Source organism: Macaca thibetana, chromosome 10, assembly GCF_024542745.1.
Source record: "Macaca thibetana thibetana isolate TM-01 chromosome 10, ASM2454274v1, whole genome shotgun sequence".
Taxonomy (NCBI): Eukaryota; Metazoa; Chordata; class Mammalia; order Primates; family Cercopithecidae; genus Macaca; species Macaca thibetana.
Window position 1 is genome coordinate 18,050,701 of NC_065587.1, and position 24,034 is coordinate 18,074,734.

The window sequence follows — 24,034 nt, forward strand, 5'->3', positions numbered from 1 at the left end:
ACAGTCACATATACCTTTGAACCTGAGTCCATGTGAGTCCTCAAAGTCAAACAACTTGGTATAATAAATGGTCCATTGCTTATTATGAAAGCAAAATAAATACACAAATAAAACTATCTTCAACCGAATTACTCCAACATGCAACAAGTCAAGGACCACAGCTTTCCTGGCATTGCAGCCTTCCTCGCCCTATGAAAATACTCCCATTAACTTGATCTTCATGGCCCTAATTTTGCTCCCTTTCAAGGAGACAAAAAGAAGGAAAAGAAAAAAAAAACTGAAAAAGTCAATAAAAATTATAAATTGTTTTTCTATTTGAGAGAAGCATGGAAGTCTCTTAAGCACAGGGCTCTAATACTCCTCCATCCCCTCATGTTGCATATATGAAAAGAACTATGTTAACACAGCCACTGTGGAGGCCAAATTGGCAGGAACTATTAAAATGGAAAACGTACATTATATACTTATAAGAGTATGTAGTAACATATATAATATGATATAGTATAATGTGATCTATAGTATAGTTGTTGAATATATTTTAGAGCCAGGGTGAAGGGGCTTAAATACAGGCTCTATTCCTTGCTAGCAGTATAACCTTAAACAAGTTACCTCATTTTTCTAAGCCTCAGTTTCCTCAGCTGTGAAATGGAGATGAAAATAGCACACTTTCCTTTATAAAACTGAGAGCATTAAATGAGTTAATGTAAGTTAATGACTTAGAATAATGCCTGGCACATAGTAATCACTCTATACTTATTAGCTGTTTAAAATTATAACCTCATGAAATACATAAAAGAAATTTTTTATATATGTATATATCCTCCAAACCATCAATCCACAGTAATAAAAGGACTTTGTTTGTCTCACTGTGGCCCAGGGAGAAGTAAAGTTAATAGAGACAAGACATTTCAGGGCTCCAAGACTCTTCCCTTAAAGGTGGAGATGAGTTGGGAGTCCCCAGGGGGAGCTACCCAGTCTGCCAGTGTGGTGGGAGGAAAGCCAGGGGTCAGTCAGGAGACTGGGTACCATCTGGAGAAGGTGCCCCTCTGACAGTTATAAATATATTAAGTAGAAAGATCTCAAGTACACATTGTTGAATGGGAAACAAGCAGAATACTATATGTGATATTATGTGGTATTCCACTATTTTTAGTGTTCTACTATTCATGTTTCTAAGAGAAAAACTATAGATTTGCTATGGGTGCCTATGTATGTAAATGTATAGGAAGAAAAGGATTTGGAGAAGGAACTAAAGTGTGCAACAAGTAACACACTTTTCTGAAAAAGTAATCAGAAAAGATTTTACTCTTCTCTGATTTTAGATAGATAGATAGATAGATAGATGATAAATAGAAATGGATATATCATAGATCATAAATATATCGTTTAGCAATGTATCATATACACAGAGATACATACATGGACATAGAATGCATGCATATACTTGTAGCTCTTAAAATGTAGATAAAACAGGCCAAGATGGTACAAATTGTTATTCCCCTTGTATAAATAAGAAAACTAAAGCTCAAAGATTGCCCATATGTGCCTAGGCACACACAGCCAGCAAGCCTCAGAGGAAGGAGTGGAGCTCGGATCCGCCCTCCCCATTGCCTTTCCACCACCCCACCCTGCCTCTCAAGGCCACCCAGGAGTTGACTACGACAAAAGGTAGAAGAAGCGGCCTCCTTGTCCATACTGGCTGGAATGGTAAAAGCCAAATGCAATGGAGAATTGTGTTTTTGTTTTTGTTTTTAATTAATGAACCTGTTGGAATGTGCCATTCAGCAGTGGAGCTGAATGATTCCTGCTGTTCCTGCAAAACAAACAAAAATCCCTCAACCCAAGCTACTTCTGTGGCCACTTTTCTAGCCTTATCTATCCAGGGATTGTGAAAGGGACACAGAACTGTCCGAGGGGCACCTTCTCCAGCTGAGACCCAGTCTCCTGACTACCCCCCCGGCTTTCCTCCCACCACACTGGCAGACTGGGTACCTTCCCCTGGGGACCCCTAACTCGTCCCCACCTGTAAGTGAAAAGTCTTGAAGCCCTGAAATGGCTTGTCTCTATTAACTTTACTTCTCCCTGGGCCACCGTGAGACAAACCAGGTCCTTTTATTACTGAGACTTGATGGCTTCAAGGGTCTTTTCCAGTTCTAATATCCAAAGAACATTAGAGTTTTCCTCTATGATGCCCTAGAGTAACAATAAGCTCTCCCTCCCTGAAGATGATGTTTAACTAAAACCTCTGGCCATTTTGGCTGTCTTCATATTTTTAAAGAAAACCCAAATGTAGAAGAAAGGCATTCTTCAAATGTTAACCATCCATTCCATCTCCTGGTCACCTTAGAATATCATGTGTCAATGAAAGTTGACACATTTTTGAAGCATGGTATAACTGATAATATGTTTTAGCTGTATCATTTAGCAACTAGGTGGCCGTAGGCAAGCACAGTCTCTTCAGCCTCAGTGTTTTCCTTCTGAAAAATGGGTGCAATGCCTACTCTTAAGGTTGCTGGGCGGGGGAGGGGGTGAAAGAGATGGCATTTGGGAAGTGCTTGCAACCAGGAGGGGCCTGAGAGATACCTCTTCCTTCCTCCAGCCGGATAACAGCTCTCCTCTTTCCATGGTTCCCAAGATATCCACAGCCTGGGTCCCCCAGACTTGCCCTACCAAGTGCTGGCACCTCTCCAAAGTCTGACTCTTTCTATTTTCCTTAAGTTGCAAAGCCCAGTGTTGAGGTGTCATTGTGTGTGAGAGGGAGAGGGAATGGATCTGGTTTCTTTGAAAATGGCTTCTTTGCTAAAACGACAACTTCAGATCTGATCCTAAAAAAAATCTGCTGGCACTGGCCCCTGTCAAAACAATTTGGAGATATCCAGGGGCCATCCTCTGGGGCTGGCAGCCGGCCCCCCAGCTGAGCCTCATGCTCAAATTCCCAACAGGCTCAGAGGCAGGCCCCAAACATGCTCTATCCTACAGCCCCATTCCTCCCATGCAAAGGTGGCCGGAGAGGAGGAGAGAAGGGCTTGGCATTCTGAAGCAAAATTCTCTCTCTCTGCTGCACCCCCCTCAGGCCTGCCCGCCACCTTTGCAGAAGCCACACACACACTCACGCACGAACATTTTCAGAAAGCCCTTGGCACAGCCCAGCCCTTCCTAAGCTGGACAGAGCTGCCAGAGTGGATCTGCCCTGGCTGAGGCTGCCTCCTTCATCCCCAGCCCCCTCCCATTCCTCTTCTAGAGTTAAGGTTTTGTCAGGAGTTTCAGGGGCAATGACTGGCCAGGGAGGGGGAGCCACAGACATCCTGCCTGCTTCCAAGTCCCTTTCTTTCCCCAACAGTGTGTCTTATAAGTTGTCATGTAGTTTATTATTCTCCTAAACACTTCCATAGGGTACAGGGCCTGGAGTTGCCATAGAAACACCTTTTAACTCCTCCTCCCCCAGAACGCCGTGCCAGGCCCTAGGACTTTGGGGAAAAAAAGACAGAAAGAGACACCTGTGGATGAGCAGAGAGAGAGGGAAAGGCCATCAGGCAGCCCCCCGGGAGAGGGCCGGGCCAGGCCTCCTGTGCCTTTTGCTAGGCCAACATGGCACCAAGCCATGAAGAGAAAACCACCATGATGGTTTTAAAAGAGGAAGTTGACAGGCTTGCATGAACACCTTTAGGGGGCTACAAAGTTGACTGGTGGGGTTGTGCAGGTCCCAAGGAATGGGGAGCTCCTTCATATTTTTTTGAGGGAGAGAATGGACAGAGTTTCAACCCAGACTGGAAACCAGAAAGGCTCTGAGCAAGGAAACTTGGGAGCCAAGTACTGGATGCCAGCAGGTTGCTGTGCAAGGCGAGGGAGGTCGGCAGGCAAGCAGCTCACACCCACACCTCCCATTTTAAAAGCATTAGCTCATCCCTGCCACTAGTGCAGTGCACCAAAGCCAGGCAGAACAATTTGGGATCTGTGCCAGAGCATCGAAGATTTTTTGTTTCTTTTTTTTCTTTTAGATTCCATAATCTCCTGGTCTTTGGGTATTTCCTGGTAACTTAGCTTTTCTCTGGGAAATTTATGAAGAGGAGCAAGGGAGCTATTTCTTGAATCAATCCAGAGAAATTGTAAGAAACTTTCTGCATCGCTCAGACCCACCGCAGGAAACCTAAGCAGTAAACAGACGGGAAGGCCCCCATTGGAAGCAGGATCTACTCACGCTGTTTGCACTTTTCCGTCATCAATTTCTAGGGTAGAAACCCCAAAGCAAAGGGCAAGGGGGAAGAATGGGGACCCACTCCCACTACATACCAAAAAAACATAGATGAACCCACCCAGCTCATTTTCCAGCAGAAAAAGACTTGGGCTGCACCCCTGCACACCCTGATTCCACCTGCCAGCCTCCTGGCCGCATGTGTGCGCTCCCCCTGGGCAAAACTGGAACTCAGCCGTAGCAGCAACTCCCCACACTAATCAGGTGGGAATATCACCAACTGGGATGAGGAGGGAAAGGATAAGTGGAATGTGGGTGAAGGTGGTCACGGGAAGAGGGAGGAAAACCCTCCCCAGGCTTCAGGCTGCCCAAAAGGATCTTTCTAAGCAATCCACAAACCCAGGACCAGCTGGGTTCCCCCGGAGGGGGAGGGGAGGATGTACCCTGCAGGCCCCAGGGAGCCTCTTACAAGGGTGACCTCAGGTCACACAAACACCCTCAGCTGCCAACTGCACTGACATTCTGGTCACCACACCCCCACTCTGACCTCTAGGCTCAGCCCAGCCCACCAGCAGTGCCCCTCCTGGCCTCCACTGTCTCCCCTGCCAAGCTCCTGCCTCCTCCCCCTCCTCACCACAACACACTGGTAGAGTCCCTCACCCAAGACTCAGTGGAAAATTTCCTTCTCCTTTATGACTGTACTTAAAACACACACGCTCCATTCTTCACCTCTGAATCGACACAGGCAGAGGGCGGCAAGGCTGTCCCACCCCACCGCCCAGCCCAGCGCGTAAACACACACACTCTCCCAGGAGGGCCACTGGACTTGCATACTTTATGGGCTGGAAAGGAGGAGAGAAATGTTTCCCAGATGCCACTCCGCCTTTGGCCATCCAAACACGACTGTCCCAAACACTCCCAGACAAGCCTCCCAGGATGCTCTCGGGGCCCTCCATACACGCTAAGGAGTAGGAGGTCTACTCTTTACAGGGTCTCTCTACTCAAGACACTAAGTCCAGTCTGGAACTGTCACCGTGATGTGACCCCTTGGCAGCTTTGTTCTTTTGGTGACAAATCTGTTTTCCACTGCCCATTCTCCCCCTCCCCACATGCATTCAAGGAAAAAAAAAAATAGCCTTCCTGTGAATTTTCACAGCTATGTGGTAAGTGACCCCTCGCACACGCCACCTTCTGCTGGCTATCAGCACTCTCAAACACAGTGCCTCCAGGGGGTGGGTCAACGCCACAGCTTTCTCCTCATTTTCCCCCTTAAATCCACCCAAACTTGGCAGTCCCAGAAGCTCAGTTAGCGCTTGCTTGGGAAGCCTGCAGCTGGGTTGGGTCTCAGTGAAAAGAATGAATTTCATGGGCGCAGGCGATGATGCAGACTCGGAGTACTCCGAGTTTCTCCTGCAACTTTCCGTGCACATGGCTGGCAACTTTTTTTTTTTTTTAAACTATTCAATTTCCCAGCACTTTAGTTAGTATTCCAAGTTTGGGGAACCCACCCTTTCCTCACCCTTCTCTTCTAGCCCTTCCTCGTTAGTAGTGAATGGGGACATTTTCCAGATGTCAAAAGGACCAGTAGGAACCCCACGCCCTAAGTTAGGAAAGCAAAGGCGGCCAGGGGCTCACTCAGCCACTGTGAGCCTCCTCTGCAGGGCATCTTCCCCTCTCAGTTATGCCAGCGCCCCCGCCCAAGGACATCGAGTTTCTCCACTCCGTCCCAACCCCATTTGCCCCTCTCCTGGGGCAGAGGAAAGGAGTGGGGCTCGCCCTGCCTCCCTAAGCAGCAGCGCTGCAGTCCCGGCTGCAGCTTGGAGCTCGGGCGGGGCACCAGGAGCGCTTACCGATGTCGGAGTTGCAGAAGGCGTCCTGGGGGTGGCTGGGCGAGCATGTGCACGCCTCGGCGCCCCAGTCCCCCAGGCTCCAGCTGCCCAGGAGCACGATGAGCCCGAGCCAAGGAGTCATTGCCGCTGCTGCCGCCGCTGCCGGGGCTGCTGCTCGCCTCTCCAAAGTTGCCGTGCGCGCCGCCGGCGGGGCTGCTGCAGCCCGAGCTCGCTCGCCCGCCGGGCCGTGCGGGGCAACTTTGGCCTCCGGCGCGCTGCCCTCCGAGTGCCCGGCGGGACGGGATGGGGTGCGGCGAGGCTGCCTCGGCGCTGGCGCAGGACTCCGCGGGCGGCCTCCCTGCGAAGGAGCAGGAGCTGGAGGAGCAAGAGGAGGAGGAGAAGCCGTCTGAGCGCCCGCCGCCTTCCTGCTGCCCGCTCTGCGCCGCTGCCTGGGCGGCCGAGTGATATAGCGCTGGGCCCCCGGGGACCCCGCCTCGGGCTGTTGGGGCCCGCCCCCTCAGACCAATGGCAGAGCCGCATTACCTCATCGGCCCTCCAAAAAGGGGGCGGGGCCGGGGGCACGGGGCAACGGGGCGGGGCCGCCCCCGGACCGTTCAGATCCTTATAGGGAATAATACCGACGTGGGCACGCGAGTGGGTGGGCTGGGGCGCGCCCGGGACCGGTGCTTGCAGCTGGGTCCTCCGAGCGGCGCCCTCGTGCCCCTTCTCGTCTGCGCCCTCTCCCCACGCTCACCTGGGCCACTGGGTGCCTCTGACCCAAACCAGAACGAACTACCACCCACCCACCCCAGCAGGACCGTTTACACAGGTCAGGGGTGGCCATGTCCTAGAGACCTTGACTGAGCCTGGTGGAACCAGTGGGGGAATGCTGACTGCTACCCCGAGCAGGGACAGAGGAGGAAGACCCAAACACTCTCTCTCTCTCTGTCTCTGTCTCTCTCTTTCTCTCTCGTTCTTACTCTCTGGGATATGGGAAGCCATCTGCCTTTTGCAGCTGGCTATGATACATGATAGAAGACTGTTTTTCTATGCTCCCCCAGAGCAAACAGGGTTCTGTATTGATTCAGCAAACACGGTTCAGGATGCTGGGTTAAGCAACACAAAGCCCTTGCCCCCGTGCACATCAACGAATGCACAGGGTGATTTTCTATGATGCTAGGGCTATGAAGAAAACAAAACAGAGTTCAGGGTTGGACGTGACTGGGGAGGGCGCTGCTCTCTCTGCAACAGCAAGGGAAGGGCTCCCTGAAGTGCCATCTTCGCTGAGAAGTGGACAAAGAGAAGGATCAGCTATGGGGCAAGCCACAGGAGAGAGGTACCAGGCAGGGGGAACAGCAGGTGCAAAGGCCCTGGGCATGTTTGGAAGACAGAAAGTAGAAAGGCAAGAGGAAGTGGTTCCCCGCCCATGGCTGACAGGGCTCCACCCTTCAGCAAGGGATTTGGGGGTGAGCTGATCCAAAACTCTAGTAAAACCAGGAGAATGATCCAGGATCCTAGATGACTAACTATAATGGATGATTGCAAATAACTAACACAATTACTATCCTTATTATTGACATCTTGATTCTGCTTTGTATTTTTAAAAGCGGGATTTTGTACCTCACCTTATAGCTCTCACAATAATCTTTGTAGATAGGAAAAGCAAGCACAAGTATCACTGCCACTTTCCAGATGAGGAACCCACACAGAAAGATGGGATGATTGGTGGCCAGCCAGGAACTCAAGTCACCCCTTTCCACTGCCCCTTCCCATCTGAAGAGAGACATGCATTTCCCTGAACATCAGCAGCTGTTCCATCTAACTGCAAATGGCCATTTGCAGCTGGGATCTTCCATCTTTCTACACTTGCGTCTCTTTTCCTTTCTCTTCCACTTCATCCTGTTAGAAATGCTACAAGTTTGGAACAAATAGAAACAGGGAGAAATGCAAGTTCAGCTTGTTTCTCAGAACTCCTCTGTTTACATCTCAGAGAAGTGACACTGGGACAGCAGAGGCCGAAGAATTCGTGAGAGATGGTATTTTATTTCCAAGAACATTTTTGAAACTCCTTTCTCCTGTTTGAGCATTTTAGCCATAGGAAAGGGAAACCAGTTTCCACATGATTTTGACTTGTCCCCCTCGCCCCGGCCCACCACCCAGCTTTAAAAACCCTCCCTGCCTTCACTCTAACTGTGGCCTGACTCTTAGAGATATTTCTGTCTCTCGACGTTTTTCTAGCACTGTTTTCATTGTTTTATGGGGTGTGATTCTATCACTTCTCCAACCACAGTAAGAATACTTTGAGTCCTGAGATATTTAACCACACTGCCTTTTAGCCCTCTGAGAACCAAATAGGGTCTCAGGAGACTGGAGAGCATGGGTGTGGCCAACAGCTGACTGAGTCCTGAGCAAAGAGTGCCCTGGAGGCCACTCTAAGGATCCAGGTTGAATGAGGGCGTACGTGGCGGAATTTGAGAGATTCGCTTATCCCCGTACTCCACATGACTTATTCCACAGTCATGTGGAAGGTTTTAGAAGACTTTCCAGACCAAATCCACTTTGGATAAGCATCTTACATGATAGAGGCCCTCTCTTCTCTTTCTTTTCACCTTACAGTTTTGTCCAAAGTGCCGATATTTTCTCCAACGGAAGGCCTTGCCTGGAATTTAAGTATCAAGTAGATAACTTCCACTGAACTTCAAGCAGCAGTTTTCTCATAGAAAGCATCGGAAGCGTTTTATTCCGGCAGCTACTTAATTATGAAAGCACAAGTGTAATCTGATCTTTTTTCCAGCTGAAAAGTAATGAAATCACCTTTCGGTTAATTTCTTCTCACTCCTGATCCTAAGCTGGTCCACACAGTGTCTTGAAGTTCAGCGAATTCCAAGAGCTTTTCAGTTGGGATGTTCTCTCTTATTCCTAACCTGAGTCAGTTCCCCTCTGCCCACCGTGTGAAGGCAGTTTGGTTCTCACCGTAAGGAAAAGAAAGAGCAAACTCCATGAATCCTTGCGTAGGGCAGTCCTCCTGCTAGGGTCACCCCCTTCAGCAGGCACCCATCAGTCTGGATGTCATGGTGTCCATGAGCCTAATGTAAGAATTGTTTATTCAATGCCACTTAATAAGATAGGTGGGGTGAACCTGAGGCTAACGGTAAGAATGAAGATGCAGGCTGGGTGCGGTGGCTCATGCCTGTAATCCCAGCACTTTGGGAGGCCGAGGTGGGCAGATCACGAGGTCAGGAGTTCGAGACCATCCTGGCTAACACGGTGAAACCCCGTCTCTACTAAAAATACAAAAATTAGCCAGACGTGGTGGCGGGCGCCTGTAGTCCCACCTACTCGGGAGGCTGAGGCAGGAGAATGGAGTAAACCCGGGAGGCGGAGCTTGCAGTGAGCGGAGATCGCTCCACTGCACTCCAGCCTGAGCGACAGAGCAAGACTCCATCTCAAAAAAACAAAAACAAAACAAAAAAAAGAATGAAGATGCAGGCTCTCCTGCTTTCCCTTGACAGCTAAGAACAATGATAGATTTATAAATCTGGGAAGAACTGAATAAGTTTCAAGATCTATCTGGCCCGTCTACCCACCTACCAGGATGACCTGGTATTCCCTTTCCTGGAACTTTTCTAGGAAAGGTGAGTTCATATCCACCCTCTGTGTATCAAGTTATAGGATGCTAGAGTCTGTGGGAAGAGAAGTCATAAAAAGGACCTCAGAAACTACCCATCCTTGTTTTAAATGTGGGAAAAAGAAGGTTCAGACAGGTGAAGGAACGTGCCCATTTGCAGGGCTCAGTCCTCCAAGCTGTAAGGTGTGGCCCATGCTTGAACTGTGGCCTTGGAAACCCCAGCCATTCACAGATCTCGTATCTGCTTTTCCGATCTGCAGACAGATTCGTGTGAGTCTCTTTGTACAGTGCTCAGCCCACAGAGAACTTTTACATACATGGATTAAATAATTATCTACTATGATAATAATCGCCCTCTGAGCCAATCAGAAGAAATATAGGTTTATCCTTATGACAGGTTTATCTATTTTTTCCCTTCCTAAATTACTAGCTAATGCATTCCAAACATATCACCATAGAAAGGCACATGAAAACTTTGTTTCTGGGAAATGAAAAGAGAGTAGAGTGGAAAAAAAAATCAAAATACCTGAGATTCATTCCCAGTGTTGCGGAATAGCTGTGCACCTGCCTTAGTCAGGTCACTTTGCCTGTCCAGGCGTCGACTTCTGTGTTTATTGGATGAAAGATAGAACTCAGTGGTATCTAGGATCCCTCTCGCCTCAGAAACTCCAAGGTTCCACGGAAAATCCTGAAGGACAAGTGAATGCTTCTGAAGGGGAGATGAGTCCTGCCATTTAAACAGGTTTGACACAAAGGAACGTACCCAAGACTGAAGACCATCCATCAGTTTCTCAACCAACACTGAGTTCCTATACTGCTACCTCCCCCAAGAATCGATGCTGAAAACAGAATTTCAGAGACGATTGTGATGCCAAAGTCCTCGGAGAGATGGGGTCTGGCTTCCGGTGGAGCCCAGGGTAGTTGTGTGTTCACCTGCTCGTTTGTCTCTTGGATCATAGCACTAAAAGGTTAGGAAGGAGTCTTTTTTATCTCCATTTTTTTTGGTCTTCAGAAGTTATTGAATTCTTCCACATCCTTCAGACCTCAGCTTAGATGTCACCTCCTCCGGGAAACCTCCTCTGATTCCTCTCCCATGAATCCCCACAACACCCTGTATTAACTTCTTCGACAATACTTAGCTGACTCTAATGTGATTGTTTACCCACCGGTTTCCCCTCCTGGACTGTAAGCCCCTAGTAAACAGGGATCAAGTGTTGGTAACAACGAATTTAATAAGTATGGGTTGAATGGGTCCAATGATCAGCACCACCGACCCCTTTCCAGCATTCGGACAGGCAGGTGGTGGTGGCTCCTTGGAGAGTTCACGGAGCTCTATCCCTCTGGCCAGTGCTAGGGGGCGCTATAAGCCAGAGAACACCCATTTGCTCAGTCTGCAGACCTGGTCGGTCGTCTCACTGCAAGGGCGGGAGAGCACAATTCCACACTCATCGGTGGGGTGCGGGTGCCTTTGAGTGGGTGAAGCTCACCCCTCCCATCTGCCATGGCCACAAAGCTCTCAGTCAACATCCCGTCTGGGTTCGTGGCTGCCGGAGCTCCTCCACCCCTGAGCTGGCCACATGTCAACCAAAGGGGGAGATGCTCTCTGGGGAAGCAACATAGTTGTGAATCATTGGTTTGGGGGCCTTAGGGTGGTCTGGGAACACTGCAGAGGATGCCACAGTCCCACTCTTCCAGGGCAGAGCTGGGTTTTGGAAATTCAACCTGGAGAAGGTGCTGTCATTTCTGTTGCCTCATAGGGAAGCTCCTGTTTGCTTTCCTCCCTCTTCCCCTCCAGACCCTAGCCACAATGCCTTCCCCCAAGCCCCACAGTCCATGTGAAAGTCATTATATTCAAAATGGCCTTTTCCAAGCAACAGACAGCCTGGTCCACCCATCCCTCTGAGCCCTGGCCAGACCCTCAGTGGGGTTACTGCCTACCACTGGGCAATTCTGAGCCTAAGATGCTAGGTACTGCAGGCTCTCTCTGTGTCTGACACCAGCAGGGGGTAAACACCTTTCCTTGCCTCCATCTGGAGCCAATTTCATGGCAGTAAAATCGCCCCAGCTCTCCCCCAGCCCTGCCAGCAAAGTGAAGATCCCTCCGTAAGAGTCTCTGGCTACATTCGCATGAATCCTGAGGTTTTCATATTCCTTTCGACAGGGATCTACTCCCAGTGTTTTTAAGCCGGAAAACATATGTGTGCAGTAAAGCCGTGTTGTATCCTGTGTTATCTAGGGTGGTGGGAAATGGAAAGCAGAGTCAAATATTCCAGTTCTTGTTTTCATGTGCATGTATGTGTGTGTATGTGTGTTCTAATGGCCATATATTCAAGCAGTCAGTTATTTCTGTGAAGGATAATATGAAATGGAAGGGGAAGAACTTCTCCCCAACCCTGTTTTAATGTCTTCCTTATGCTCTGGAGTTCATGTGTTTTTCCTTTAAAAACGAGTAGCTCCTTTGTGGTTTCTTTGAAGGTTGCATGCACAGCTTCACACAGAGAATACACATGAGCATCTCAGGCAGGCGCTCTCATGCCCTGGGAGGGAATGGGATGGACATGTGGTTGGTCTCCTGTTAGACTGGGCTGGAGGTCTTGTTTCTCCAAGGCACATGAGCTCTCTTCAGTGGAGCCTGCTGGAACTGACATGGTCTTGTCCTGTGATGTGGGGACAGTCCAAAGAGCAGTTAACACCATTGATGGCATCCTTATTTAAACTTGGCTGCTGAGACCCTACTCTCTCTGGGATTTCGCTTTCTACCTTTCCAACTGTACCTTCTCAGTCTTCTTGGCAGACTCCTCGGGTTCTTCCTGAAATTAAAATGTAGCTTTTTCCCAATTTTCTGTTCTTGGCTCTCCCCCCTTCCCTTTTAGCCTCCACACTCTCCCTGGCCAACCCCAAGTACCCCCATGGTCTCTACCATGCTATGTGCACTGGAGTGCAAACTGCAAGCAACAGTGTCCATCTGATTGCTTGTCTTCTATCTCCAGCTTCCTCCTGCCCAATTTCACCTGGAGATCCTATGGCCTCCTCGGACTCCAGGTGTCCAAAACTCATTGTCTTTTCCCCTAGTCCCCTCTGGGGTTACCCATTCTGGAGGATGACACCATCACTCACCAGGTCCTATAGATTCTCACTATCCACATGTCTTCTAACCATCCCTTCCTCTCAGGCTTACCATTTCTACCTTGGATCAGGCCCCTGTGGATTCTTTCCTGACAATTTCAATAGTGACATAATTGGTTACCCTCCCCAGAGTCTTTCAACTTCAACTTTGCATTGCTGCTTCTGTACATTTTTTAAAATATAAATCTGAAAGCATGCTATTCTTTGCTTGAAATGATTCACTTGTGCTCCGTGGCTTTCTGAACAAAGTCTTAAGCTCCAAAGACAAACAAGGCCCTCTGTGATCTGGCTCTTCCCCAGGGCCCCACGGTCCACAGCTGAAGGAGGCCCTCTTCACAGAGAATACAATGAGATGGCTGCCCCTGCAGTTATACAACAGCAGGCCCTGTTCTTGCTTATCTCTCTAAACCCATGCTGCCCTCTTCCAACCCTTTATATGCCAGCTATCGGTTTCTCTGAGCCTTGTTCACAATGCACTCTTGGCCTGGAATCCAGCCGCCGCCAGTGTATTCCCCTACCCTCCTCCACCTCATCTGCCAGGAATCACATATTCATCTTTCAGGATTCAGCTAGAGTCACCAATTAGTGAATATTTTCTGGTCCTCTCTCTGCCCCAGCAGAATGGACCACCCCCTCTCAGGCCTCTCCTCTTCTCTCACTCACCTCCCACCCACACTGGGTCCTCCAGGCTTCCAGCTGGGCTCCTCACACACTCTGTTGCCCCTAGTGGTTGATATCCCTGGTTCTCCTCTACATTTTGAGCAAATCCAGGTACTTCTGTGACTGCCTAACACAGCATATGCACATAGTAGGCACTTAACAAATATTAAAGGAATAAACTAACCAATGAATGGAGTGGAGAAAAGGAGGAGTCAGAGTATCGCCTTCACACATTCACCCCAACAGAGGTTCTGAAATCCAGCTCCTTGGGTCCAGAAACTCAACTAGATGAGGCTCTCTCAGTTGATCAGTCTCACAGACTGATTCTAAGAGCCCAACAAACCAACCACAATCCCACTGGGCTTGTTTCTCATGAGGTATTTCATTGTCACATAGGCTAGAGGACTCATCTCAACACCACCCCCATATTTTCCTCCTGATCGTCACAAAGAGCTTCATGTGAAGCTAGTTTCTCATCAGAAGGTTGCTTTGGTGTATGTAGATTCAGAACACAGGAATTGAGGGCATCATAGGAAGGGTCTTTCAGCTGAGATATCCTGGAATTCTCCTTTTCCTGGAAGCAAAAGCTTTGCTGAGGAAATGCCAGTGCTCACAACCACTGGCCAAAGCCTCTCTTCCTGAACAGTGGCAATGCTGGACACACAAATGCCAACTGCGGGCTCTTGGATCTTCTTGGTTCTCGGCACCAGGCTGGCCACTCTATCCTTCTCTTCCGCAACACTTTCTTTGCACTTAGAATATTGGAAGTCATTTAGCTTCTACATTTTAGTATATAAGCCACCACTGAAAGATTACCCCCAGGTCAACTTGTTTGGGCTCTGGTATTCCCAGATTTTCAAATCTGCCCTTGCTGTATGTTGATTTACTACCACAGATGGCTAAGCACAAGCATGGTGCATGAGTGTATGGCTTCAGTAAGACAGACGACCTTGTTTCCAGGTTCTGGGTGTGCCCTTAATTATGAATCCTCCACTGACAATCTCCATTTGCCTCACATCTTATGTGTCATAGTGTGATGACCAAGTCTTTGGAGGAAAGGGACAGGGTCCTCTCCTTCCTTCCCTCCTTCCTTTAGATATCCACCAGACATTGACAGAATGTCTATTACTCCATGCTAGGCCCTGGAGATACCACCATGAACAAGGCATAGACCTGTTCCCAAGGAGCTCCCAGTCTTCTGGGAGAAAAAGACAAGAAAATAATAGTTGGTGGTAAGAACTACAGTGGGATAGTCAAGTGTGCCATGAGATCGTAGAGCTAACTATCCAACCAGGCAGCAGGGAGGTGTTTAGGAACTCATATCATGGTAAGACAGAAGGTCAGAACTAGGAGAGAGCTGTGGGTTACCAAGTTGAACTCCCTCATTTTACAGATACACAAACAGGCCTAGAGAGGTAGACACCAGATTATTGGCAGAAGCAAACAAACAATCAGACCCCTTAGTCCTCGTCATCTTCCCGTCACTCCAGGCTGCTCTAATTCAGTGCTGGGTCCATGAGAGATAATCAGTAAATAATTATCTCCCTGCTCTGCAACTCGTCAACCTTGGAATGATAAGCTGAAAAATGTTTCTAAGACGAGTAAAAGAGAAGAACTTGCATTAGTTGAATACCTGCTATGTACAAGGCACTTCCAATACAGTATTCCCTCTAATCCTCACAACCCTTAATAATAGGTACTAGGTATTATGGTATTATGCCTATTTTAAGGAAACTGAGGCTCAAAGAAGTTAAATTGCATGTTCAGTTTCTTACATGCAAGGAAGTGGCAGAGCTGTGATTCAGATGCAGGGGTCACTTTCCAAACCAGCACTCTTTCTGAAGACTTCAAAGTGAATGTGCCCACAGGCTCATTGGGGCATTTGCAGCACTGGTGATTTTCTCTTTATCTTTTGGGTTCTCATTGAGTGCTCAGAGCTCTTGATGCAGCCAAGCAGAGAGAAGTATAGTACCTACCTCTGATGGCCAGGGAGGGGGCTTTATCAGCAGGCAAGTGAGATGCATCTCTGTTTCATTTGGTTTGCAATGGAGAGAAGGCAGGAGAAGTGACTTGGCAGGCAATTTCTAGGGGTGTGGGCGTGTCCTTCCTTACTCAAAATTTTGATAGATGCCATAGGAAATTTACATTTGTATTACAAAGATAGGGCCCAGAACCCAGAGGCAAGCTGGTGGCATACTCATCAGTCTATTTTAACAGCTAATGAACCTGGCTTCATTTCCTCCTGAAATTTCAAACATGAGATTGAGGCAATATACCAGGTTACTATCCTAGTCCTACCACATAAAATATCTGTGTGACCTTGAGTAAATCAATGACTCCTTTCTTTAAATGTAAAACCAAGTGGGTTGGATTTAACAATCTCTCAAAATTTCCCATGGAATATTCTAGAAGGCAGCCCAACAGGGAGGTTAGGAACCAACCAAGGCCTTTGATGTCATAAGCCTGAGTTTTAATCCTTCTTCGCTTTTTCACTCTGACCTTGGACAAGTTCCTTAACCTCTCTCTGAGCCTCAGCTGTCTCGTGGTAAAAGGGAGGAAAGATGCATACCTCGTAGGATTTTCATGAAGATCAAACACTGTAAGCTGAATAAGATGCATGGCACAGCGCCTGGCACATAGTAAATTCTCACTGAGCATTATGTATACCAGGGTGTGGCCCCAGGGGTATAAAGATGAATGAGAACAGCTCCTGCCCTCAAGTAGCCTACAGTCTAGTGACCTGTGCTTATAAAGAAAGAGCATGTGCTTATATCCCCTTTGACTTTGTAATTAATACTCAAAGAAGGGTTGGAAGAAAGGAGGCAAAAGAGAATAAAAAACACTTGATAGTCTTAACTAATTCCTATAGAGTGCCTGCTGGGTACCAGGTGTTCTTCTAGGCAGTTAGCATATATTAATTTGTACCAATTCTTATAGTAAAAGCCATGAGGTAGATGAGATCACCATTGCCATCCCTTTCCATCAGCAGTGAAAACTAAGGTACACAGAGATTATGTCACTTACTCAAGATTACATCGCCAGTATGCTGCGGTGCTGGAATCGGAAGCCAGAGCCCATCCTCTTAACCACGCCACCACCCTGCCTTCTCAAGCAGAAGGTGAGCATTTGGAAAATAAGAAGGGATGCAAAGGTCAGATGCCCAGTTTCGGAAACCAGATGGGTCTTTCTTTGCAGAATGCCTGTACCCGCCAATCAAGGGTGAGGAACCATTAATTAGATATGGCCCCTATCAGAAGCGACACTTAGTAGGGCATCGAGTTTGTCGGCAGCCCCTCTTGGAGAACAGTCCTCAGCCAGGTCAATATGCCTTCCAGCCCTGGGGGTAAGCGCCGAAGTTAGAATCGGAACATTTGAGTCCTATCTCCCCCAGCCTCCTCCATTGCTCTCTAAGCATAAATTGAATCCCTATAAAGTGAAGGCAAACATCTAATTCACAGAGGCAGCTGCAAAGATCAAACAATAAGTAAGTAACGTTTACTGAATGCTGCTATGTGCCAGGTCCTATTCTATGTAATATGCAAGTGTAAACGTATGTAATTCACACAACTCTATGATGTAGGGGCTGTTATGATCATGCCCATTTTATGGAAAAGAACACTGGGGCACAGCGGCGTTTAGTAATGTAGCCAAGATTACACAGTTAATAGTGGTGGAGCCAGGTTTCCAAGTTCAGCGTCCCATCCTGCACTCCTCACTATCTCTGTGTACTCTAGTGATCAGTTAAAAAGATTTTGTGAACACTAAATGTGATTGTGTTTCTTTTCTCTGGTAGTCACGTCTTAGGTCTTTGTCCATTCTGTTCCCTGGACCTTTTCTCCTAGCTACCCTTACTTGTCTGCGATGGTGAAGAGCAAGGTTCTAGAGACCCCAGTGCTGCACTGGCGCTGGCTCGCCCTGGCTTGTCAGAGCCAATTGTTATACGTTCGGGAATTTTGCAAGTCAGTCATTAAACATAGGTGTTATTTAAAATTTTGGCAGGGCACAGTGGCTCACACTTTGAGAGGCGGAAACAGGTTAATAACTTGATGCCAGGAGTTTGAGACCAGCCTGGCCAACATGGCGAAACCCTGTCTCTACTAAAAATACAAAAAAATTATATTTTTGTATTTTTACTCCCAATTAGCTGAGACTCCCAGTTTTTGTATTTGTACTCCCAATTAGCTGGGACTACAGGTGTGGTGGCACGTGCCTGTAGTCCCAGCTAATTGGGAGGCTGAAGCACAAGAATTGCTTGAACCCAGGAGGTGGAGGTTGCAGTGAGCCGAGATCATGCCACCGCACTCCATCCTGGGTGACAGAGCGAGACTCTGTCTCAAAAATAAATAAAGTTTAATTTAATTATATGTTATAACTAATAAATTATATTAACGAACACTTGAAACTCCTCACTCCCTAATTATTTATTACCGTATACTCTTGTCTATGCTTTCAGGGTAACTTCCATCTGTTGTGTCTGTATGATGGAAATTTTATATAATGATATGCTACTGCATTCAGGAGCATTACCTTGGTAACTTAAAATTGTATATGATGGAAGTATTTACACCACAGAAATTGGCAAACACTGCAAATGAGGGTTTTTTGTACTGTAGAGCTACTTGTTAAATATTTACCAGCTCACTACTGCCTTTTCTTAACTGCGTTACCTTCGACAAGTAACTTAACCTTCTTGTGCCTACGTATCCTGGTCTGTAATACAGGGACAACAATAGCACCTACCTCACAGAATTACAAGGAATAAACAAGATGATATATGTGGAAAGGGTTTAGCAGAATTCCTGGCACAGAGCCAGCCAATCAGTGAATGGCCACTGTCAATATTATTAAGACAATCTATAAGTAGCCTTCCCTCCCACCCAAGCTGGAAGCACCCATCAGAGATGAACTGACTTGAAGTTCATCACCCTGAACTGGGATTGTCAGTTTCTGTGTAACTTTCCCTCTTTAGAAAGTGAGCTAATTGACAGGGCTAATTGATTTCCTCTTCCGAGAATGTAACACAATACTGATACCCAGTAGGTCCTCAACAAATTGTTGGATTAAATTTAGTTAAGGAAGTTTAGAGGCTACTGAAAAATCAGAATTAGGAAACATGGAAGCTTCCCCAATCACATAAATATTTAAGTATTAATAATTCTCCACACAAAAGCATTGCTGGAACATTCTGTTTGGAGTTTATTTCTTAGGAGTACCCTATAGAAAGGTCATTCAGGAACTGAAAGCACCCTGAATTGGTGCCTGGACAGATCCACTGCACACTGAACTCTGTTTTATAACAAAGTTCTCAGTGTATACAATATGGAGTCCTCTGATTGTCTTAGCGGGTCAAGTAGGAATATGACCAGTAACTTTCCAAAACACTTGAAGGTAGCTGGAACTGCTTTTTGCCTCAAGTATTTAGAGAAAAAAGACCTTGATGTCACATCAACAAACTCGAAAAGAGATTGTGCATACCTGGAGTGCTTTCCTAGGCCTGGGAGGCAGTGACTGGGGGCTGGTTTCAGGAGGAAAGAAGGGGAGAGGCTGAAGGCATGTTGAAAAATCATTTTTTGTCTGTTGCTCCTTTGTATGAACTGGTTGCTGGCTTATGCAACGCCCAGTAATTAAAATGGCTGGAATGCTTTGCATTTTTAAGGCAAAGTAAAGGCGGCTCAGAGGCCTGGAGCCGGAGCCAGCTGGAGGGGGGCCCAGTGATCCTACCCTGGCCGCCCCTTGGCCTGGCAGAGGTGACTGGCATCTGGCTTGCGGGGGGAGGGGGCATGTGACAAGGAGGAGGGAGGAAGTCAGAGGTGTCTGAAGTTGCTCCTACTCCTCTCCCCTTTCCCCAGGCAGGTGGGTGCACCAAGGTGCATGCCTCTAGAATGAAGGTAGGCACAGGCTGCCCACCTTCTAGAAGTCCGTAATGACTAGTGGCAATGCCTAAGAATGACAAACAATAATGAAGCTGTTCTTTATTAAATATCTACCATGTTTCAGGTCCTGTGTTAATAACATTGATTCCAGGCCTCTCACAGGTGCTCAAATCCTTGATAGAAAATGGTATAGTAGTTGCACATAATCTACACACATCCTCCCACGTACTTTAAATCATCTCTAGATTACTTATAATATCTGATACAATGTAAATACTATGTAGGTAGTTATAGTGTATTTTTAAATTCATATTATTATTATTATTATTTTAGATGGAGTCTTGTACTGTCACCGGGGCTAGAGTGCAGTGGCACGATCCCTGCTCACTGCAGCCTCCACCTTTTGGTTGCAAGTGATTCTCCGGCCTCAGCCTCCGGAGTAGCTGGGATTACAGGTGCACAACACCACGCCCACCTAACTTTTTGTATTTTTAGTAGAGATGGGGTTTCGCCATGTTGGCCAGGCTGGTCTCGAACTCCTGACCTTGTGATTTGTCCACCTCAGCCTCCCAAAGTGCTGGGATTACAGGCGTGAGCCACCATACCTGGCCAAATTCTTGGATTTTTTTTTTTTTTAATGATCGTATTGTTATTTTTTATTGTTTGTTTTTTCCAAATATTTTCCATCCATGGTTGGTTGAATCCTGATGTGGAATCCACAGATACAGAGGGCCGACTGTATTATCCAATTTCAAGAGAAAAAAAAAATGAGATCATATTACTCTTTTGCTCTAAACTCTATGGTGGATCCCTAATGCACTTAAAATGAAGTCTAAATGCCTTGGCCTTCTGGCCCCAGCACGGCATTGCCCCTGCTGTGACTGTCCATGTCTCTCCCACTCTCACTTGTGTTTACACTACACTGGCCTCCTTTTCGTCCTTTAACCAAGCCAAACTCAGTCCCAACTCCAGGACTGCTCTGACCCTCCCTCTGCCTCTCGCAGGTCTTGCCGTGGCCAGCCAGATCCTTCTAACTCTGCAGCTTCCAGCTCACGTATTACCTTCTTGGGGAGGTGTGCCCTAGCGGAGGAGCACAGCCATCCCCATTCACTGGCGCCTCCCAGTGTCTCATTTTTCAGATGGATTTTTCTTTTTTGGGCTTATCAGTATCTGAAAAAAACTTATTAAAATGTTTGTTAATTGTCCTTTAATTCTCAACAATTAGTGTTTCTAATTGCACAAAGAAAACAGTTCAAGACTCCTGTCTTAGTCACTGCTCTGTCCACAGTATCCCAGATCAAGGCTCAATAAATATTTTTTTTGAAATAGTGAATCTTCACAACAACCCAATGAGGGTAGACATCATCATCCTCATTTTCCAGATGAGAAAACTGAAGCTCAGGGAGGTTAAGTCACTTGCTCAAGGACACCAATAGGAAGTGATGTCACTGAGGTCTGTATGATCTCAAAGCACATATTTTAGGATGGGTATGTATAACCTTCCCCCACAGACAGCTACTCTAGAAAACAGTAGAAAGGGTTGGGTGTGGTGGCTCACGCCTGTAATCCTAGCACTTTGGGAGGCCGAGTCGGGTGTATCGCTTGAAGTTGGGAGTTTGGGACCAGCCTGGCCAACATAGTGAAACCCCGTCTCTACTAAAAGTACAAAAAATTAGCCAGGCGTGGTGGTGGACGCCTGTAATCCCAGCAACTCGGGAGGCTGAGGCAGGAAAATCGCTTGAACCTGGGAGGCAGAGATTGCAGTGCGTTGAGATCATGCTGCTGTACTCCAGCCTGGGCTAGGGAGTGTGATTCCATCTCAAAAAAAAAAAAAGGAAAGAAAGAAAAGAAAACAGTAGAAAGATGGTATCTGTACTACAAGGGAAGGACTCTGGATTCAAGGCTAACTGTGAGTCTTTTAGTAGTGAAATGATGGTGGTAGAAAGAAATAAGAAAGTAAGCACTTGGGAATCACAACACTGGTGTTCTAGTTCAGTTCTGCCACCTACGTGGCCTAGGATAAGCTCATTACCCTCTCCGGACACTTTCTCACATGTGTCGAGGGTGTTTGCTTCCGCTTCCTCAAAGGACAGTTATGTGACAAGTGCATAAAGCCCCAGCACTCAATGCCCCCCTCCTGCCTCAGGATGGAGAGGGTGGTGGGGTACATGGACCCTGGAGGGAAACCACATGGTGGGAGAAAGATGCTCTTCCTAATCACCTCTGTGCTTGCCTGTGGGTAATTACAGGAATAAACAGGCTGGATTTAGAAGTTGGCACCTTCAGGCCAGGCGCAGTGGCTCACGCCTGTAATCCCAGCACTTTGGGAGGTCAAAGCAGGCAGATCACTTGAGGTCAGGAGTTTGAGACCAGCCTGGCCAATATGGTGAAACCCTGTCTCTACTAAAAATACAAAAATTAGCCAGGCGTGGTGGAGCGCACCTGTAATCCCAGCTATTCAGGATACTGAGATAGGACAATCACTTGAGCCCAGGAGGTGGAGGCTGCAGTGAGCCGAGATCACACCACTGCACTCTAGCCTGAGTAACAGAGGGAGAAAAAAAAAAAAAATAGAAGTTGGCACATTGGGGATGCTGAAGTATGGGTAGACTTTGTTAAAGACACAGTATCATCACTGGTCCTATCCATGTTGAACACTGCCTCCCTGATGAAGCCTGGTCCTTCCAGCCCCCCAGAGTCTGCCCCAGCCTCCCATTCCCGTCCCGTATTGTAGCCAAGCAGGACCTGTGCCCTTCATCCCATGACACGAGTCTCATCTTCTTCCCACCATGGGCTTTTGAAAGTGTTTTATTTTGATGTAATTCACTTACAGAAAAGTTGCAAGAATAGTTCAGAGAATTACCAGATACCTTTTACCCAGATTCCCCAAATGTTAACATATTACTAAATCCCCCCTCCTTTAGGCTGTTTAAGAATAAGTTGCAGGGCCAGGCGCGGTGGCTCACGCCTGTAATCCCAGCACTTTGGGAGGCCCAGGTGGGCGGATCACAAGATCAGGAGATTGAGACCATCCTGGCTAACACGGTGAAACCTCGTCTCTACTAAAAATACAAAAAATTCGCCGGGTGTGGTGGCGGGTGCCTGTAGTCCCAGCTACTTGGGAGCCTGAGGCAGGAGAATGGCGTGAACCCGGGAGGCAAAGCTTGCAGTGAGCTGAGATCACGCCACTGCACTCCAGCCTGGGCAACAGAGCGAGACTCTGTCTCAAAAATAAATAAATAAATAATAAGTTGCAGACGTGATGCCCCTGGGCCCCTGAATATTTCATTATGTACTTCCTAGAAATAAAGGCACCATTAACTTTTGCAGTATGGAGCAGTTCAGCCCTGGAGGTACACAGGCCTGCATTCCAAACCCTAACTGTACCTCACTGTGTGCTCTTATGCAGAAGATTTTGCTTCTCTGGACCTCAGCTTCCTTGGCTACAAATAAGGACACTAACAGCACCCACCTCATATGGCAGATATGAGAATTAAATGAGCTATCCCAATTAAATGGGAGCCCTAAGGGCCAAGCACTGCTTGGGATGTGGAAAGTGTGCAGTAAGTAAATGGGATTGTATCTTGCTAGAATGCTGTATTTTTTTTTCTCCTTCTTCTTCTTCTTTGAAGTGGTTTGAATTCCTTGGATTTCTCCCTCTTCTTCTCAGGCCAAGTCTCATAGGCAAAAGCAAGACAGGTTCTGTCATTCATTCAGCCTTTATTTACTGAGCCCCTACGCCAGGCCTGACCCTGTTCTGGGTACAGAGACAGAGCAGGAAGCAAGACAGACACGGTCCTGTTCTGAGAGCTGAGAGAGCTTGCGTTGGCATGGTGGACATGGAAACAGATGGATAAACCATCTCAGCGGGTCATGAGTGCAATGAAGATGATAAGACAGAGTAACTTGTGGGACGTGGAGCATATAGGGGCTCCTTTAGTTAAGGTAATCAGGGAAGGGGAAAGTTTGACTACTTCCTTTTAATCTGGGAAAACACTCTCTGGGAAAGTGTCAGGCACAATAAATGTTTTCCCAACACTTGAGTGCACAGTGGGAGGCACGAGCATTTGAAATCCTCACAGAAGAACACACTAATGGGAGCAAGCCAAGTGCTTCTCTCCCACTTTCTGGGAGTCATGCATCTGTTATTCCATCAGCCCCCCAGGACTGCATTTTATAGAGGAGACTGAGGTTCAGAGGAGGGAATCCCTTTGGCCAAGAACAAAAAGAAAGTAAGAGGGACCCTCTGACAACATATAGCACCCAAGACTGTACGCGGAAGCATGGTGTCAACTTCCTAGTACTCACAAGGAAAAAAAATGACAGGTTTTAATTGAAGGAAAGAGCACTAGGCCAAGTGTCAAAGGCATTCTGACCGTGGCTCTGGCACTTAGGAGCCATGGAGTCTCTGTATAACCCTCCACAACATGGAGCTACACTGAATGGCCGCTCTCATCCCCTCCAGCTGTAACAGACCATATGCATTCACATGTTTTTTTGTCCTTTTTTTTTTCTTCCTCTGCCTCCTCTTCAATAAAGAAAAGTAACAAAAAGAGGGAAGAGAATTAGGAAGGAAAACAGATCAGCTGCCACCATCACTGGTACCAAGTGATCATACCTGGAGGCAAGAAGGGGAGAGAAGGCTCCTCTCCTCAGAAGATCCAGCCCAGTGCTTTGTACACAGTTGAGGCTCAAGCCCTGCCCTGGTATAAACAGGAGTATTTGC

At 47.3% G+C, this 24,034-nt stretch overlaps 2 protein-coding genes across 7 annotated transcripts in view; one reads left to right on the forward strand and one right to left on the reverse strand.

The window, feature by feature from the left end:
* The window catches only part of TIMP3 (TIMP metallopeptidase inhibitor 3), a 61,825-nt gene extending 55,303 nt beyond the window's left edge, over nt 1–6,522 (reverse strand). Inside the window, exon 1 of the mRNA XM_050745870.1 lies at nt 6,043–6,522. Coding sequence (XP_050601827.1) covers nt 6,043–6,163 — 121 coding nt within the window. The 5' untranslated portion in view covers nt 6,164–6,522. The remainder of the gene's footprint in view (nt 1–6,042) is intronic.
* SYN3 (synapsin III) overlaps nt 1–24,034 on the forward strand; it is a 556,822-nt gene that overhangs the window by 244,879 nt on the left and 287,909 nt on the right. The window lies entirely within an intron of this gene.